This window comes from Rhinichthys klamathensis, unplaced genomic scaffold (assembly GCF_029890125.1).
Source record: "Rhinichthys klamathensis goyatoka isolate OS25496 unplaced genomic scaffold, OSU_Roscu_1.1 h1tg000051l_1, whole genome shotgun sequence".
In the NCBI taxonomy this organism is placed as follows: Eukaryota; Metazoa; Chordata; class Actinopteri; order Cypriniformes; family Leuciscidae; genus Rhinichthys; species Rhinichthys klamathensis.
The window spans coordinates 2,038,848-2,057,953 of record NW_026606597.1 but is presented as its reverse complement, the minus strand read 5'-3'; the positions used below and the strand labels follow the sequence as shown (position 1 = coordinate 2,057,953).

Genomic DNA, 19,106 nt, shown 5'->3' with positions numbered 1-19,106 from the left:
ATGACAGGCGCTCTATGGATAGTAACCATGGCAACGGCTTCTGTGCGCTACGCAGCTGTAGCCTTTTTAACTTAAATTAAAATAGGCTAGTTGCACGTGGCCGCCATTTGGGATTTTTGATCAGCGAGTGTGCGGTTAGACACTTCCGGTTTCGCTTTACGCCCGGTGCAGGGAGCCGGAGAAAGCCGAAAATGATCTATTATAGTTGTTTATAGAATCAATTATATCATTTAAAATACTACTAAGATATATTTTACTATCACATGAGCAAATGGCAATTAAATGCACGGATGCAAAGTCAGATTAATGAATGAAATACAACTGTTCATGCACGAACAGAAGATTGTCTTGGTCTCTTGCTGCATACGCAATGAGAATTATGCCTTCTGTAAACATTGTGTTACAACTACAATTATATTTGTTTGCATACAATACCGCCTGAACATTCACACGTTTGCCCTGTCTTATTTATCTCCATAAATAGGCCTACAATTTTCTACATAACTTTACCTGATAGGCCTGCGTTTAGTTTAGTGGAGATGCGCTGCCATGTGAATTCCCTTCTGTTGATGACGTCCTGATAACTAGGCCTATTTAGATTGTGGAAACTCACAAACAGCGAGCCGAGGATCAGTCTCTCTTCCAATGATTTGTGTTGCGCGTCGTCAATTCAACTTCGGCAACGGGAGGGCGCGGGCGCGTGCATGAGGCGAGCATGACCGCAACAGTTTCACAGGAACACACTCGCTTGTCGCACTAGCTTGTCGGTTCTAACAATCACAGCGCTTGCGGTACGCGTATAATTGACGCATTGTTACATTTTTGGAGAGGTGCACGTCAGGGTACGCGCGCTACACAGCAGGTACGTAGCGTGAGTTCGACGCAGAAGTATAAATTGGGCTTTACATCTGTTTAATGTAATCTTAGTGTACGTGGGAAACCATGTCATGACCAAACCTAAGCTACTATCAGAGAAGTAACGTTGGTCGACCTATATCTGTAGTAGTGGTCATGACCTCTGACTACATAGACTGTTTCTGCTCCCTGATAAAAGATACCTGTTGATACCTGTTCAGAAATAAAAACAAGAAAACTGGACTCGTTTTAACAAGCTAGATAAAAGGTAATGTCCTGGCAGTGGCATAGCTTTGTTTTAATATTTGATTTGATTACATTATTGTTTAAGGTGAAATTTACAATAAATTTTTTATTGCTACTGTGTAAAGGGAATTCTGCTGGTATAAAGCAGCTTATTTGTTAAAAGTTTTGGCAAACCATATGTTATTGCACTTTTGTGTATATAGCAGTATATTTAAATCAAAAGTGCGCAATACACTACTTTAGAATTCACTATTCACTCTTGCGCGTAACAATGCGATTAATCGCGATTAATCGCAATAAATTCATGCGATTAATCGCGATTAAATTTTGTAATCGTTGCCCAGCACTAAAAGGAACATGCAACACTCGCGTCTGTGTCAAGTCGAAGTTAGTCGCGGACGTGGAGCTCTCGGCATCTCGAAAGATGTTGATCTTTGTTTTAGTCCTCTTTTTGTCTCAAAGTCTGCTTGCCATGGTATGGAAGTAAAATAATGCCAAATGTTTTTGAAACAAAAAGCCTGTTGAATTGCAGTACTTGAAAAAAATATGCATTGCATTAACCATGCTTGCATTTTAATGCACTGTATTTTTAGGACTTGCATTTTTTATTGGCTCAAATTCGACATGGTTGAATATTTAAGCTGTGAATATTTCAATTCGAAATATTTCAAAAACATTTTCATTATTAAAAATTCAATAATCCATATTCACCCTTCATATTTCACTTCCAAAATATTCAAACTTTTTAAAAATACAAGCTATAATATTCAACAGGCAATTTTCGTTTCATTTTATTTCGCTTTACAAATTCGCTTTCACAAATTCAGTGGTTCAAATTCGACAGTAAATTCAACACTGACATCCAGGAACTGCAGGAAAAGCAGTAGATTACCGAGCATAATCCCCATCTGCTGTTAGTCGAGCTCACCAGCAGGGGGTGCAAGCGCGTGATTTTGGCCATAGTCTATATATCTAATCTATGGATGTTGGCGAACATAGACATGTTGGCGAAGACCGAACAACACAGTTAGAGCAAGCCATTCATTCATAAAAACACATTTATAGAAATGTAAGTGTATTTGTGATTATTATGAGTATTGTTTTTATGTTTAATTCAGTGTCTTCATGGTCCCTGTGTAGCCTACATGCATCTTTCTCTACCGTGAACGAGATTATAATGTTATTCCCCCGATGCTGATGTAACGTTACAGATCAAATGTTAGGCATCAGGTTACAAAAAAAACCTACAGGTTTTTTTTTCTCCATTGGGTCATCTGATGGAGTTTTAGGACACCATCGGGTCACTTGATGGAGTTTTTCGGTTCCTTGCCACTGTTGCCTTTGGCTTGCTCGGTTGGTGATATTCAAATTAAATGACCCATCATACCACTGATCAGCTCTACCAAACTTGGATGTCTTTTTCCAGTAATAAACAAACACTGTTAAGTTGTTTTGATTGATACTGTGAAGCAGCTTTGATATAATCTGTATTGTGAAAAGCGCTATATAAATATATTTGACTTGACTTGATCTACATTTGAGGTAGACAGATTTCTCTTGGTTGTTTAGTTGCCTTAACTTTATATTGCGGCGATGTGCTGCAGTACTAGGGTTTGCCCTCAATACTTCAGGACATATAAACGCGTAACGTAGCTTAACTAATAGAGTGATATATTATAAAGACCAAATTCGCACCTTATTGAGAAGGCTGTAGGCAATTTTTCAGTCCATTTTATTTCGCTTCACAAATTCGCTTCCACAAATTCAGTGGTTCAAATTCAACAGTAAATTCAACACTGCCGGAAAAGCAGTAGATTACCGAGCATAATCCCCATCTGCTGTTAGTCGAGCTCACCAGCAGGGGGTGCAAGCGCGTGTTGTTGACGAAGACCGAGCAACAGTTAGAGCAAGCCATACATTCATAAAAACACATTTATAGAAATGTAAGTGTATTTGTTAACTTTATATCGCGGCAACCTGCTTCAGTACAAGGGTTCACTCAATACTTCAGGATTGCTGGAATATAAAGTGCTTAACGTAGCTTAATGGACTAATACAGTTATATAAAAAAAGACCAAAATCGCACCTTATTGAGAAGGCTGCAGGCTATTATATTACTACTACAGGCAAGCAGATGGACTCAGAATATGAACTTAACGCGCAAATATTCACGCAGCGTTTCCCTGTGATATAGTGGCATAGTGAGTGGGACAGGTGTGTGTGTGTGTGTGTGGCTAATACAATGTTAAATCATAAATCAGACGTAGGCTATGTACAAACATTACGATGTCCAGCAATCGATTTAGATAGTACATTGGGTTTCATCTGTCGTGTTTAATGAGATCTAATATGTTGTAGAGAATTTTCACATGAACAAAAACATAGATCCGACTAACTTATGAATGTACTTTAATGGTTGAGTGGCAGAACTTTTGCCAAGTGTTTTAGAGGTTCTGGGTTCTAATCCGCACTCGTATGGTTTTTTTTTTCTCATCAAAACCGATTATATTTTTCAGTGGTTGTATATCAAGCAGGGACACGTTTGTGTGCAGTTTGTTTTGTGATTTCACCGGAACGAATAGAGAAAAGAGTCTCCGCAACCGATTGAAGCGCGCGTCCCAGTTAAAGGGATACTCTACTGGTTTTTCATATTAAACTATGTTATTCCCTTAACTAAGACGAGTTGATACATACCTCTCTCGTCTCAGTGCGTGCACTAAATCGCTCTGTCTTGCGGCGAAACTTTATTAAGATCTTATCTCAGCCCTGTTCATTCAATACGTGCTCAGAAGAGAAGCGACCAAACACCTCCACGTTTTCCCTATTTAAATACAGTTACACGAGTAGTGTAACTCGACCTAGGACGGTGACACAAAATAAAACGTTGCGCTTTTCTAAGCGTGTAAAATGGATAACTATATTGTATGGCAGAATACCATAGCAAGTGCTTGGGAGCACTTCGACTCGGCGCAGTAATATCATCTCTCGTGAAAAGTCCGCTCCCGTTGAAATGAGAGGGAGGAGGAGAGGGAGCGGGGGGAGAGGACTTTTCACGAGTGGTTTTGGATATTTTACTGCAAAAATCCTGCATATTGTACCTTTAATATATATATATATATATATATATAAAGGTAGGCTAATATGCAAAAAAAAAAAAAAAATCAAAATTAGCTGATACCTATAAATAACTGATAAATGAAAAACTATAAAATAACTAATATGGTGCTGATAAAATGTATATTATGCATTCCTAACATTCTTAATAACAATCATAATTATTTTTAAAAATGTATTTTTAATTACATTGGTAATTATAGTCAGTAATTATTTTCTTGTTACAGCCGATAACTGAAAACTGGCTGATATTCAATTATTATAATTTTTTTTTACCATTTTGTCTAAATAACCAAAGAATAAAACACTGAAAACTAACATCAATCATTTTTAATATTATAAGTGAATTTAGGTATGACAACATTATAATGTACACTATGTGTGTGACCAACAGAAGATAAATTCATAAATGTACACATATATAAAAAAGCAATGCTATATAAATAAAAACAATCTGAACTCCTGCTTCTAAATATACCAAATTCATGTAAAAGTCAGTGTGTATCTCAGTGGAGACTCATGAGAGAGCGTGAGCATGTACAAAAGAGAGGTGAGGACAAAAAGACAAGCTAATGGGTTTGCACATGTCGAGTGTGTACGTTTATGTCATATGGCAATAACACCATGACTGGTGCTGATAAACAATATAGCTGACAATATAACACCATAAAGGTGAACTGTGAAATTGTTTTCAATACTCACTCTTATCCCAGTTTAATGCACAGGGACAACTATAAACAATCCATTCATAAGGCTGACCAAAGACTGGAAATATTGCTGCACTTTCAAAACATTGTTCTCTAAAGACAGGTGTGCTATTATTTTCTAAGCAACCATACTAATAATTTTTTTGTCATACAATTGTTGAAATGGGTACAAGATTTATGCACAGATTTATTGTTCCTGTAGCTCAAACACCAGATCACGGTGCCAGCAATGCCAAGCTCATGGGTTTGATTCCCAGGGAATGCAAGAACTTTTCATGTAGTGCAAGTTGCTTGGATTAAAGTATCTGCCAAATGCATAAATGTATTGCACACAAAAAGTAGCTGCAGCTAGGCTTTTTTGGCCACTAAGCAAAAACACCTATTACGCCAGTTTCACAATGCACGCGTTAGCAGAGCGTAAGCAGCGCATATTTTTTTCGGCACCCATGTTTACCGAGCATTCACACCGCACGCAGAGGCGGCTCGGCAGCGCGTAGCAGGGGCAGAGCAGAAGCAGCTAGCAGTGCCGCGATCGTTTCGGCACCTATAGTCTATTTTTGCTGCGCCGCTCAAGCTGAATTAAAGTGACAATCCATTGATCATGGCCAAAATACACAGCAGGTTTACCCAAAAAGCGCATTGATGATATCTATTGTGTTTTAAACAGTCAATCAAATGACCTTCAGCAATTTAAAAAGAAAACAAATGTCCAAAAACAAACTTTTTGCACAAACTACAAAAACAAGTTTAAACAATTTATAGGCCTACTGCCAGTTTAGTTTAAGTTAGCCAACAGATTAATTTAATTATGTGTGTATATATATATATATTGGCATAAGAACATGTCCTGCTGACAATCATAAACAAAAGCACGTGGAGTCACAGGCGGTGGTCTTCAGAGTGCACCTGAAAAGACGACAATGGACGACACTCGTCTCATTGTGGAGGTTGTGATTGAGATAAAGTTATTTATGATCCACATCATAATGTGCTTTATAAAGACTTGCAGGCAAAGGAAAAAGCATGGGATGAAGTTGCAAGGCTCTTGGTGCTGATGGCAAGTGTTTTTGACAACCTTTCCCTGGCCCACGAGCGAACAACTCAACTCAATATCAGGTAAATAGAATAGACAGATTCATATAGCACACATACAGTATAGACTAGGGGTGGAACGGTACACAGAAGTCACGGTTCGGTTCATACCTCGGTTCAGACATCACGGTTCGGTACGATTTCGGTACAATGGAGGGAAAAGCAAAACAAAAATGCAGAAGGCATTGTATTTTTTAAATAAGTTTTATTAATAAAGGCATAGAACCAGTTTATTTGTAGTGCACTGACAATAGTTTTATATAATTAGTTTATAAATTAAATTAATAAAAAGACAAAAAGACCTTGCGATATGTTTGGTAATTGTACCTGAATTAATTTAAAATTAATTTGCTATATTTCAGATCAATATATTTGTTTTCCTTAATTTTAATTAACATTATTAATTAACAATGTAACATTATTCTCATCTGAATTATAAATAATTGATTTCTGTATAAAATAATACTACCATTAAAAATATATTCGATTTTCTTTTTTAATCAATGTAGAATGTGTAAGATTAGTGCTCCGAGGACGAGAAATGAAAACCAATGCAATATGATGAATGTCCAAAAGATGGGACCCACAGACTGTTTTGAAATGGAGTTGGATAAATATGTTTTGCTTTTAAAACAGTGTGTGTGTGTGTGTGTGTGTGTGTGTGTTAGAGAGAGAGAGAGAGAGAGAGAGAGAGAGAGAGAGAGAGAGAGAGAGAGAGAGAGAGAGAGAGAGAGAGAGAGAGAGAGATTTTGGTTGGGTGACAGTTGTAGGTTACAGTTTGACATGAGTTTACAGTGTGACAAAAGCACAATGTTGTGTTTTATTGCGAGTGTACACAAATTTAAGTAAACACTTTGCAGGTTTAATGATTTGTATGAACAAAATGACGGAGTATGTTTTTTATGTTTCCACTGTTCGATCGCGGCCGCGCCTCTCTCTCTCACACACACACACACACACACAAACACACACACTCCAGCATTGCAATCTTGACATCGCAGCCTGTTCATTATGCGGTCACACCAAACGCGAATAGAGCGTTAAATTCGTGTCTATCGCGTCTAGTTCGACGCTAGTCCAAAGCGAATAGGACGCGAGTATAAAGCCAACGTTTGAAGTGAACGCGCGTTCAGAGCTAAGCCGATGGTACAGATTATGTGTCCCTAAAGAACCCGCGTATACAGTAGTTCCGCATTACATTAATTAATTTTCACGCGAGTTTTATTTATTTTTATACCGTGTATTCTCCGTGTAAATTTGTGCACCGAACCGTGACGCCCGTACCGTTTCGGTTCGATACGAATACATGTACCGTTCCACCCCTAGTATAGACATCTATGATGTGCATTATTTTGTTGAATTTTTTACTTTTTTTCCCCGAGAATTTGCTCATTTACAATACGTCTCTATTAAGAACTTTGCTGTTTACAGACTTTTATGAATTATCTTTAAGATGTTTATGATTGGGTAATGTTTGTAAATTAGATGTGTATCAGATATTTCAACAATCTAAATTATTTCGTAAAGTTTTTCTCTTTTGCAGAACGCTTTTCATGGAGATGAGTGCCAATATAAATATGCAGATAATATATAATAATAAATATAATTAAAAAAAATATATATAAAAATCTGTCAAAGTACTTCACCACAACCTCAAAAGCCTGTACACAAGCCGCGGTTCAGCTGCGGGCGACAAACGCTCGGGCGTGTGCTGCTCCCGCTCACTTGCGCACTGCTTGCGCTGCCTCTGCTCTGCTAACGCGTGTAGGCTAGTGTGAAACCGGCGTTACACCACAGCAACCACCAGAACACCCTAGTAACTCCATACCAATACTCGGAAGACATTAGCAACCACATAGCAACTATCTGCCCACTACTCCACTTTATGAGTCAATTAGCTAATGGTGTGAGACTCAGAGATTCCAACTGATCCATTCCTGCGCTCTCTCTACGTCTATCTGCTTGATGTCTGTCTCAGCCTTCTTGTCTTTCCAAATTTATTTCTTTTAGCAATGAAATGTCTCTCTCCATCTTTGCTGTTATAAATTTTAACCGCAATGAAATTGATTTTCTCTCACACCATAAACATGCTCTTTAACCACAACAAAAATCCCCGCCAATAAAACTTTTATTGCGATAGACAAGGAATCACGTTTCATTTCCATTTCCAAAGACTTGATCGTAAACAAAACAGCAGAGGAAAAAAAAAAGAAAGAATAGCACAGGAGATAAACAGAAAGCCTAGTGTCTTTCATAGCAGACACGGCCCGTTCTAGATCAGAAGAATGCAGGACAATGTATCATATTATGACCTCGACTAGTGCCGTCCTAACATGGTTGTCATAACACTATCTAGGAGAGGACAACCGGCAACATGAGAATGTCCTTCAATGACACAAACAGTGGGCGCCTTCACTAATGCCTTCTGTAAGGTGACTCCAAATGTAATAAATGACAAGGTTTAAGTTCAAGTAGGCCTACTAACATTACTAAAACTGAAATAAAAATAAAGCTAAATAAAATAAACAAGACAAAAGCACATAACAAAATTACTTTAAAATGAAATAACCTAAAAATATAAAACATTTAATATTAATAAATAACATGATAGTATATAAATAACATTCAAATAACACTGGTCTCATAGTTCAAATTTGCAGGTGGGAAGGGTGGGACATGTCCCCACCACTATTTGAAACATCTCGCTGCAAGGATGTACCCGAAACAAAAGAAACATCTCCAGCTGATTAGCAATTAATTTGCTCGTGTTAAATAAGAGGTGATCTGGCACAGGAATGTGTTGTTTTTGAAATCATGCTGAGTGATTGTTGCTGCTGTTATCAATGGACGAAGGCAACACTGTTCTCCTGGCGCTTGTGCAGTCTCTCCACACAGACGATCTATTGCTAACTCACTATTTGTCCTGTTGAAATCACAAAACAAAATGCACATCCCTGCTCTTGATATACAATCACTGATGAAAATCTTTGGTTTTAATGAGAAAACAAAAAATAAACGGGCGGATTAGAACCCAGAACCTCTGGCCCGCTTAACAAAAATTCTACCACCAGTCCATTAGGACACACAAATTAATGCAGATCTATGCATTTATTCATTAATGTAAATACTCTTGTAGATATAAGCCTAAAGTAGATATAAGGATGAAACTATCACATTAAACATTGGTTCTATGTCAATAAATTAAACTCAATGTAATACTGAAATTGATTTCTGGACATAGTAATATTATTTTTTGTGCATTTATTATTACTGGACGTTTTCAGCTCACCTGTTGTTGTTCCTGAGTTTGATATGGCCATCGGGCTCTAAGATCTGTCCATTTTTCAGCCAGGTGAGCTGGGGGACTGGCTCACCCCGGGCCAGACAAGTGAAGATGGCAGTGGTGCCCACCGGGCGAGCAATGGACTGAGGAGGCTGCACAAACTCTGCTGGGGCTGTAGGAAGAATGAGATACAATGAGAAGTCAGTTATTGCCAATAAAAAACATGAGTTTATTAATTAAAAAAGGCTTGACATGTCTGGAACCTCAGTTTCTGTTGGAAATTTTCACTAAGTGATTTAAAAATTAGCCCAGTTTGCTCCTTTGCACTAATGTTCCCAATTTTACCCGGTTCCATTTACATATGTCACACGTATATGCTATCAACGGTAATATAAATATTTGAAGATGAAAACCACAGTGCACACAATGCCGAGAGAGAGGGGAGGGAGAGTGTTTACGTGGCTTTGGCTTCATCACATTTATAATGAATATATTGTGACAGCAGTGGGTGGTAACAGGAATGAACTTAGAGAAAGCATCAGATTAACTCGATTAGAGAAGGGCAAAAACAGATTTCACAGGGCCAGAAGAGGAAATTTACAATCCATAAATGACACAGTGTGAAAATTAAAATAGATTAAGTGCTGCAGAACAGATGTGGGGCTGGACCAGGATATTTGGACCACAAACATCTTTTAGCACCCCAGAGGCTTCTGCTGCCCCCAACCTCACCAGATACCCCCCTCCTCCTCACTCGCTCACCGCATGCTAATACTGCCACTGACACAGACTGCAGCTAATCCAAAAGTCTTTTACTGCTTAATTAGGACACATTTAATCTGGGAAAATTTGAAATTGCTGACTGATTAGCCACCATTCGCTCATTTGTATCTGTTTTAATTACCATAACACCATTCATACTCGTTCAGGGTGCAATGGCTTTAATTATTAAAGTCCTTTAATCGCAAGTGTTGATCCTGCTCTCAGTCTCTCTCCTGTATTTTCAGTGTTACCAGCTTCTCTCAATAAATAAATGATAAGAGAGGTTGCTAACTGCTTTCAGAGGTCCATCCAGTGCATCTCACAGCCCCGCAAATTAGTGCTCTCTTTTTTCTTTTCTTATCCCTGAGTGCACAATAGAGAGAGAGAGAGAGAGTGGGGGATGGGTTGAGGACTGAGTATTGATGTATCACTGTGATATATCATCAGAGACACCTCTTCCTTCTTTTCTTATCTCTCTGTTTCTCTCACTTATTTCTCTCTTGGGATTTTATGTAAATGAAGTGTATTACAGTAAGCAAAGGCTGCTTCACCATCTGGCCACTAAGATCATATCAATTCTCAGCAACCCCATGCAACGCTGCTCCCGCAATCATGGGTACTTTACACCCGCTGAGATTCAGACACTAACTTCTAAGACAGTTAATAAAAGTTCTACTAAAAGTGGTGATGCTACTAAATCATTTTTCTGTAGTGTACTGAATAATACAATACACACAATAATTCAGTTGGTAGTGTAGTGTATAGCTAGCTTCACAAGCTACTTTTTCTCCACATACTGCTAATGTGTTGATATATTTGGGAAGCTTTGAATCAAAGACACACTCCTAAACTGTCCTAAACTCAATTTTGTAAAATATCTGAAGGTTTCCAAAACAAAATCACCTAGTAACCATACCTTAAAATCCCTGGTAGTACCACCAAATTTGGCACACACCAAGTCAAAACTCATATCTATAGGAAAAACATATATTCATTCACTTTTTTTCCCCATGATACCACAACTGTTTGACTAACATTAATGAGACTGAAAATCACATTTCATCGGTTCAGACTCTTGACATCGAGAATTCGCTATGAATATTTACAAAGTTGGAATGCTGCCAAAACTTGTGCTGAGGGGAACTGCCAGTCATCGAGAAGCAAGCAGAGAAAAACAGCCATTTTCATGGACAAGAAGACAGACACCTCTCAGACAAATAAAGATACTTTTAGATGTTTAATTGCTATTTGGAGCATTGGGGTCACTAGATGAGGGCCTAATGAAATCATTTTTGTGAAAACCTCAAATTCAACGAAAATTTTAATTTTTTCACTTGTTTTGCCTTTAGCTCGTAATTAGCCTGTGCACATGTTTATTTTCAGCATGGGTCACGTATAGTTTTGTGAATGTTTTTGTTTAGAAAAGCCTCACCTTGCACAACAAGGTGTCCCTGAGCAGTTCTGCGCACACGGGTTCCTGGTTTGTTGGCCGCACAGACGTAAATGCCAGAATGTTGAACTCTGACATCAGAGATCATCAGGTTTCCTGTTCCCAGTACTTGGATACCCTCAACTCCTATTGGGCGACCATCTGAAAGAGAGATGAAGGCACAGAGTTGACAAAGACAAGGGAAAGAGGTCATAAAGATCATTTCAAAGAGAATTAAAGAGATCAGTAGAGGGAATAAAAAGCGGCATTGGAGAGAATATAGAATCACGATTATCCCAGCCATAAAATCATTTCCTGCCCCATAGGAACTAAAAATAAAATTTTAACAGATAAATAAAATAACAGAAGCATGTGATGAGCCTCCAGATTTAACTGCACTGGTTAAATGCGACTAATTATGGAGTACAAAGCCCTATCCCTCGTTCTGCCCTGGGGCAAAGAATATCTTAATAGACAGGAAAAATCTGAGAAAAAGAGAGAGAGAGAAAAAAAACCCATACAACTCTTGTAGGCTATAAAAAGTGTACACCGAAAAAACAAGGTTCCATTAAGGGGCACATGAGATAACCTATGAATGCCAGTGATGCAGGATGTCCCATGTTACCATCGACAGGACATCTCCTATACAGTACATGTGTAGAACTCACACACTTTCTATATGAGCAATGAATCTCATGAGCTACTGTAAACTGTAGCAGTCTGGACCATCTCACTCACTAGAGCTATAATTGGACACTCAGTGAGGAAAAGTGTTAATAAAAATTAACAGTCCCTCTAAATACTGTACATCTTCCATTCATTTCACTAGCCTCTTAGGTCACTAATTCTGTTTTGTTAATGTGCCTGTCAAAATGACAGTGTTAGATAATGCGGCAGGGTGCAGTTCATAACACCAGATTTAACTGACTGACATCAGTTGTGAGGTGCACACACATTTCCACTTATCATTCAGCAACTGATTGGAGCTTCTCAATCCAGTTCCACACAGTTAATGGTAACACTCATCTGTCTTTAGAGTAACAGGCTTTTATTATTTTGTGGGTTGATTAGCATGCTTACCGAAATATCACAGAGACAGACATACAAGGAAGTAGTTGGGGTTGACCCAAGTCAGGATGTCCCCATACTTAAAGGGACAGTTCATATAAAAATGAAATTTTTTTGTCATTAAAGATCATACATACTTACGTCATTCCCTTCTTTTTTTCTGCAGAACAGATTTTTGTTTTCTTTTTAGGGATTACGTCACTACGCACATAATTTTATCGTTAAAAGGCTTGGTTACTGTTGCAAAAAAAAATTAAACCGGTCAAATGAGTTTAAGGTGGTCAAGTTGGATTTTGGGACATGGTAGGTTTTGCAAGTCCAATGCAGTCTTCCAGGTAAAAACCAGGTCCTCCACCTAGTCAACAACTTGATGGCCGTAAATAACCAGCTTGAACCAGCTAGAAACCAGTGCTGTGAAAAAATATAATAATAATAAAATCATCTTTTTTTTCAACAAAAATACCTACAGAAATACCTACTGTATTCTGTAGAAAAATAGGTACATCCTTATATTTAGTAGCTGGTATTTTTTCACTTTGTCAAAAGTGGTACTTCTTGCAGGTATATAAATCAGTCTACATGGACTATGAAAATGTTCTGTACTTCATTCCTATATGTAGAATTATGAAAAGAAGAGGCAGCAGCAGTTGAACCTAACAGCAAATCTGCAATCAGAGCGCATTATTGTATTGTTGTTGCTTTGTGTGAATAATATCATTGGGTCTCATTCACTAAGCATGCATACGCACAAAATTTGTGCATGAAATAATCTGCGTATGAACGTTTTCATGAACAAATTCACCAAAATCTTTCGTACTAAAATTTATTAAAAATTTACGAAAAAATATAGGAACAACTGAAACCACACATAAACAAAAAGCACTTACTCTGTGCGGCCATATAATCATGTTAAAAAGATATATTTCATCTTATCACGACTATAATTATATTATATTATAGTAGCAAAACGGGTTACAGGTGCAGATGCCCAGAATCTATTTCCCCTAGACAATATTTTTGTATTACATTTTACTGGCCAGACCTTTCTCCCCATAACAAATGTGAGCGCTTTCTGGTAGGTATGAATCAGCAAGCATGCATGCTTGGTTGTGTGTATTAGCGTGAACTAAACTCACTGGCTCCTAAATAAGATGACATAAATGCAGAATGGCATTAATCACTAACAGTAGGAGACATATCACATTCATTACTGAGCTTAGCCTTGATTTGCTCTCGCTGTAATCTAATCCAGCAAAATCCCATTGTTAGCAGTTAATTCCAGCAACATTGCAGAAGGTAATATCCACAATCTGATTAACAGCCGTTACAGGAAGACACCATCATTTACATTCTTAATGGGAGAATCACATTAGATAATAGCTGGGAGAGCGAGAAAGAGTTTAGAAACGGATTATAATACAAGTGTGGGAGTCGCTGTGAAATCTTGCTTGAGAGAGAGAGAGCAGTTGGTGTGAGTCGGATAATAATTCTAAGTAGGTTACATTCACCTCAAAATGTATAGATATAGTTTAAAATGCTTATTTAAATGCAAAGAGCAAATTGCACAGGGCTCAAAAATGAGATCCAGATGACAAATCTGTAGATTTAAATGTATGCAAGAGGGACACGCACAACACACACTCGCATAAATATGACATATGCCACATTCCAACATAAAATGACATTAATCACCCTACAACACCACTTTAGAAGTATAGATGAGACATTTCTTCATTAATCCCAAGTAAGATAAGACAGACAGATGTGGCAAAGAGCGTTCAATGACCAAAAATGTCTGAAACCATTTCAAGTGTGTGGCTTCAGAACTCTGAGCACGCTTAAAAATAAATGAGCTATTTTTCACACAGAAACCAATCTCACTGTACAGTATCAGAATGTTCGATCTGTAATATCCATCTCTTAGCGAGAAGGGTGGAAGAGTATTTCTTTCACCATTGCAAACCATTTGGCTCCAGTAGATTGGCTGCTGTATTAAAGCCATTTACACTACAGTTTATTCTAATAGGGCAATATCATCAAAAACCGAATGTTCTGGATCTTTTGAACTAAAAGGGTTAGATGTTTAATATATTTTAAAATGCAATTTTTTCCTGTGATGGCAAAGCTGAATTTTCAGCAGCCATTACAGCAGTCTTCAGTGTCACATGATCCTTCAGAAATCATTCTAATATGATGATTTTGTGCTCAAGTAACATTTCAAAAATGAAAATTCTGTCATCATTCACTCCCCCTCATATTGTTCCACACCTGTATAAATTAAAAGAATGAATTCTGAACATTTTTAACTACACCATGAAAGTCTATGGGGTCCAAAACATCATCAATGGACGAAAAAACTAAAATATCTATTTTCGAAAGATCATCTTTGATGTTTCACAGAAGAAAAAGTCATACAGGTTTGAAACGGCATGAGGGGGAGTAAATTATGCCGATATTAATTTTTAGTGAATTACTCCTTTAATTCCAACTAAATTAAGACATTTTTGGTGCAAGACACCTTAACTAAGTGAACTTTAAGGAGAAAAATAAGATGATAAATAATTTAAGATATGACCCCCTTTTAAAAGACATCTTTTCATAGATCAACACATTTTCTCTGATCTTCATCCTCCATCATGTTACATTAGCTTGGTGGAGGAGATTTTTCCCTTTTCTCTTTTTCAGTAGATTGGGTAATGGGTATTTTATAGTCAGTGTGCAGTGGAGAGTAAATTAAAGCTCTTTGCAACATTCCGACTGGAGCGGAGGTGGGTTTTGCTCTGATAACCACTCAAGGCAACTTAAACGAGTCTTACCCAGTCTACTCCACGAAACGATTGGACGCGGGTAACCCGTGGCAACACACTCCAGGATGGCAGTCTGGTGAACTGTGAGGGTGAGGTTTTCAGGGCCCACTAGGATCATGGGTTCTTTGTAAACAGATGACTGGGAGCCTTCAGGAAGAGAAAGGTAAAGCAAGTTACAGAAAGAAAATGATGTGGAAAGACTCAAGAAAGCAGAGAAGAATTTCTGAGCAGACCTGAGACTGTGAGATGCGCTCCTGCACTGTGTTTGACTCCAGCACTGTTGTGGGCAACACAGCAGTATACCCCACCATCCTCAGGGCCTACTCCTGTTATCTGCAGCACACCCGTGGGCAACAGAGTATATCTGCACAAAGACAGACATAGACAGGCCCACAGTGAGAGGGAGATATATATATGTTCTAACAACACTGGGCACATCCCTTCAAATGTCTTTGTGTGGAATTGTGTGTATTTACGGCGCTACCTGTCATCATAGGTATCCACGGGCCGTCCGTCTCTTTCCCAGCTGATGACCGGCTCAGGCAGGCCATGGATTTGGCACTGAAATCGTCCAACACCTCCCAGCTCTGCACGCACAGAACCTGGCTGCACATGAAAATCTGCCATTGCTGAGGACAAAACAGACAGAGAGATTGTTTTAAGCCTTGTACACAAAGAAGGTCATTCACCTACATGCAATTCAAAATATCACCATTTAAACAATGGAGACCGTGCAAGAACAATATGAAAGCATTCATAGTTTCTCAAAGTGATGAAGTAGGACAAAAACAAAGTGACAGGTTCTGAATCTGTAAAATGTCCCACCACATCATACTGGAACTTTTTTCTTCCTAAACTTCCCAAAATATAGAGTCATAGAATACACAAAGTGCAGGTCCAGAAAATCAACAACTTAAGTGTGATCTGCTGTGCTCTGATCTACCGTCACAAATTCAGAACTACAATGATGAACTGAAGCTGCAGTAAGAACGACAACACTATGAAATACTTTGCACATCCCTGTTTAGTGTGTGTTTAAGTATACAACAGAAATATCCCATACCAATTTCAACAAGTTAAATGGATTGATTTTGTGTAATAGTTTTGGAGAATACACTAGCGTTCAGCAAAATTTCAGCAAGTTCTTTCTTTAGCAAGGATGTTTAAAATGTATCAAAATATTTTAAATTGTAATAATATTTCACAATATTACTATTTTTTTCTGTACTTTTGATATTAATAAATGCAGAATTGCTGAGCATAAGAAACTTCTTTCAAAAAACATAAAACAATCTTACCAAACTTTTGAATAATGGTGTATATACTCGGCATCCCATGTTTCAAATAAGATTGTTACATTCCTGTAAAATTCCTTGATTGAACCCCTTTAATCTTGCCCTTTTTTTACCAGTGTTTCCCGTATATACAGTATGTCTGTATATATGTTTGTAATATATATTGACACATGTTGAGGCCTAAAAATAAAACAACTAAAAGTCACTTAGATTCTCCTTCACACTCTGACCACTCAATTCCTGCATCCACTTTAAGGTCACATAATACAGTCCCATGCACAGAAAACCTAAAGTAAAAACAAAACCAATCATTAACACTTTTAGTGTTTGTGTGTAAGAAACACAGCTTTGGCGTCTTACTTTATTAGCTCAAAGACATGAAATCAAACTAAAGGGGGCATCTGCATCGGCATCTGTCCATGGCCACTGAGTACCAGAGAAAGTTTGTGGGTATTTTAGAGAGAGCATAAAGGTGTAAAGAGAATTGTTATTTCAGCAGTCAGACACCACTCAATAAAAGCCCATCCATCTGCAGGAGAAGAAAAGACCGAAGCAACCAGTTACAGTATGATGACCAGGATTTGGACGCTTACAGATCCGTGTGAGGGGGCGATTATCCAAAGCCCCTCATTGGGCTGCAGCTCACATATTGTGTCCCGCAGGAGCTCATACTGAGAGAGGGCTGGAGATGAGGGGAGGAGCTGGAAACACAAACACAATTAGCGCGAGGTCTGTCTCTCCCGCAGCCAACCACCGTCCTCAAGACAAGTGCTCTTATTTAAATGTTGGTCGTAATTAACTTGAACCAAGCGGGACCGTTCGGAACACTCTTGGCATAACAAGAGGGCCGGGCCCCTCCTGCGTCCTCTCCCGCTTACCCCTCTGTGTTCTTTTTGTGTTCCACTGATATACTTGTTCCAGCTAATCTAGCATCATCGAGCTCAGAAGGATCTCCGGGTGGTGTTTGGCGGCTTAAACTCACACAGTGGTGCTTCTGTAACTGGTCGTTTTGTTTCATGCAAGTCAAAGGCAGGCAGGCAGAAGCAAAGGGGGGGGGGGGGGGGATGGGGGGGGGGGGGGGGGTGTGTGTATTCTCAGGGAAGGAAGGGGAAAAAGGGCTCTCAGAAAGGCATCTTTTCAAGGCTTTCACACATTTCTCATTGATTGCCTCTGCAGGAGATGTGAGACATGGAAAGGAAGCCATAAATCTAATAAATCTGTCTCTACTATTTCTCTTTCTTGCTTTATCTCTCAGCTGCGACTTCAATCAACTTTCCCACAAACATATCTAAAAGATTTCATTTATTATTTATTGTCAATGACATCTCTCTTTTTTAAAACATCATCATGTCTAGGTCAATGCCATGTTTTTTCAGAGAGGAAATTGTGTGCTTCACAAAAGCAAATCCTTCTATTTAATTACAATTAAATAACACAGCAATCTAACTGAAAACAAAAACAAAACAAAAACAAAACATTATGCAATTACTTTTTTTCCACAACCCTGCTGGAAAATCAAGCCAATTTAAGTTGGTCAAACTTGTGTTTGAAATATGGTTTATTGCTGGCCCAAGGAGGTCTACCAAACCTAACAACTTTCCAGTTTGTGTATTACCTGCTCAGTCAGTCCCAGCCAGCTGGTCAACCATCTAAACCAGCTCGGAACACCTGAACCATGTAAAGGCAACTACCATACCAGATTAAACTTGTGATGAAACAGATGAAGCAACAGATCATGTCTTCTGTACTGTGATGTACATCCGAGTGAAATAGATTATCAAAAGAGAAAATTATGAAGGGTGTGGACTTGGTTCTATTGGTCCATTGGTTGTTGATTGTATGGAAGCAGATCTAAATGAGAGCTTGTAGCTGATTTATAAGAAAGGGGTGGGGTTTAAGCAGACTAAGTTATGAGAGAACTCCAGAATGTCACCAGAGAGAAGTATGGAGGATCGAATAATGCTATTTTAAATAGAAAACTATGACGTCAGTCCAAGCTAATTTGTAAAAATTAAACATACTGTACATGAATGAATCATTCACAATCAGATAGATAACATACATTTAAAATAGATGGGTAAGTTTTCATTTCATGATAATTTTTTTTAACAGAAATCAATAATTGAGTGTGAACATACAAGAAACCATGTTCTTGCCTAACCCCGATTCATTACTGTAAGCCTAGAATTGTGACTTGTATTTTAAGTGGTCAGAATGTATTTTGTAGCAAATTTCATGTTTGCATAATTCATCTTGATGTGTTTACATCATGTCTGTTAAAAGAGAAAAGAAGGTTACTATGACGAAATATGCCACTTAGCTACTTGGAAGAGTTATTTTTCGATCACAAACACAGTAACTCAAACTATCAGATTCTTCCATGCAGAGGAGCATAAAGGTAAAAACAACTTTGTGATTAATTTGAACATCAACCACGATAAAGGCCAA

The 19,106-nt window shown here is 38.2% G+C and overlaps 1 protein-coding gene across 1 annotated transcript in view; it reads right to left on the bottom strand.

The window, feature by feature from the left end:
• igdcc3 (immunoglobulin superfamily, DCC subclass, member 3) overlaps window positions 1–19,106 on the bottom strand; it is a 103,119-nt gene that overhangs the window by 20,218 nt on the left and 63,795 nt on the right. The window contains exons 3-7 of the mRNA XM_056247986.1: window positions 15,848–15,992; window positions 15,597–15,727; window positions 15,373–15,510; window positions 11,492–11,650; window positions 9,304–9,469 (exon numbers count right to left, since the gene is read on the bottom strand). Of these exons, the coding sequence (XP_056103961.1) occupies window positions 9,304–9,469; window positions 11,492–11,650; window positions 15,373–15,510; window positions 15,597–15,727; window positions 15,848–15,992 (739 nt within the window). The remainder of the gene's footprint in view (window positions 1–9,303; window positions 9,470–11,491; window positions 11,651–15,372; window positions 15,511–15,596; window positions 15,728–15,847; window positions 15,993–19,106) is intronic.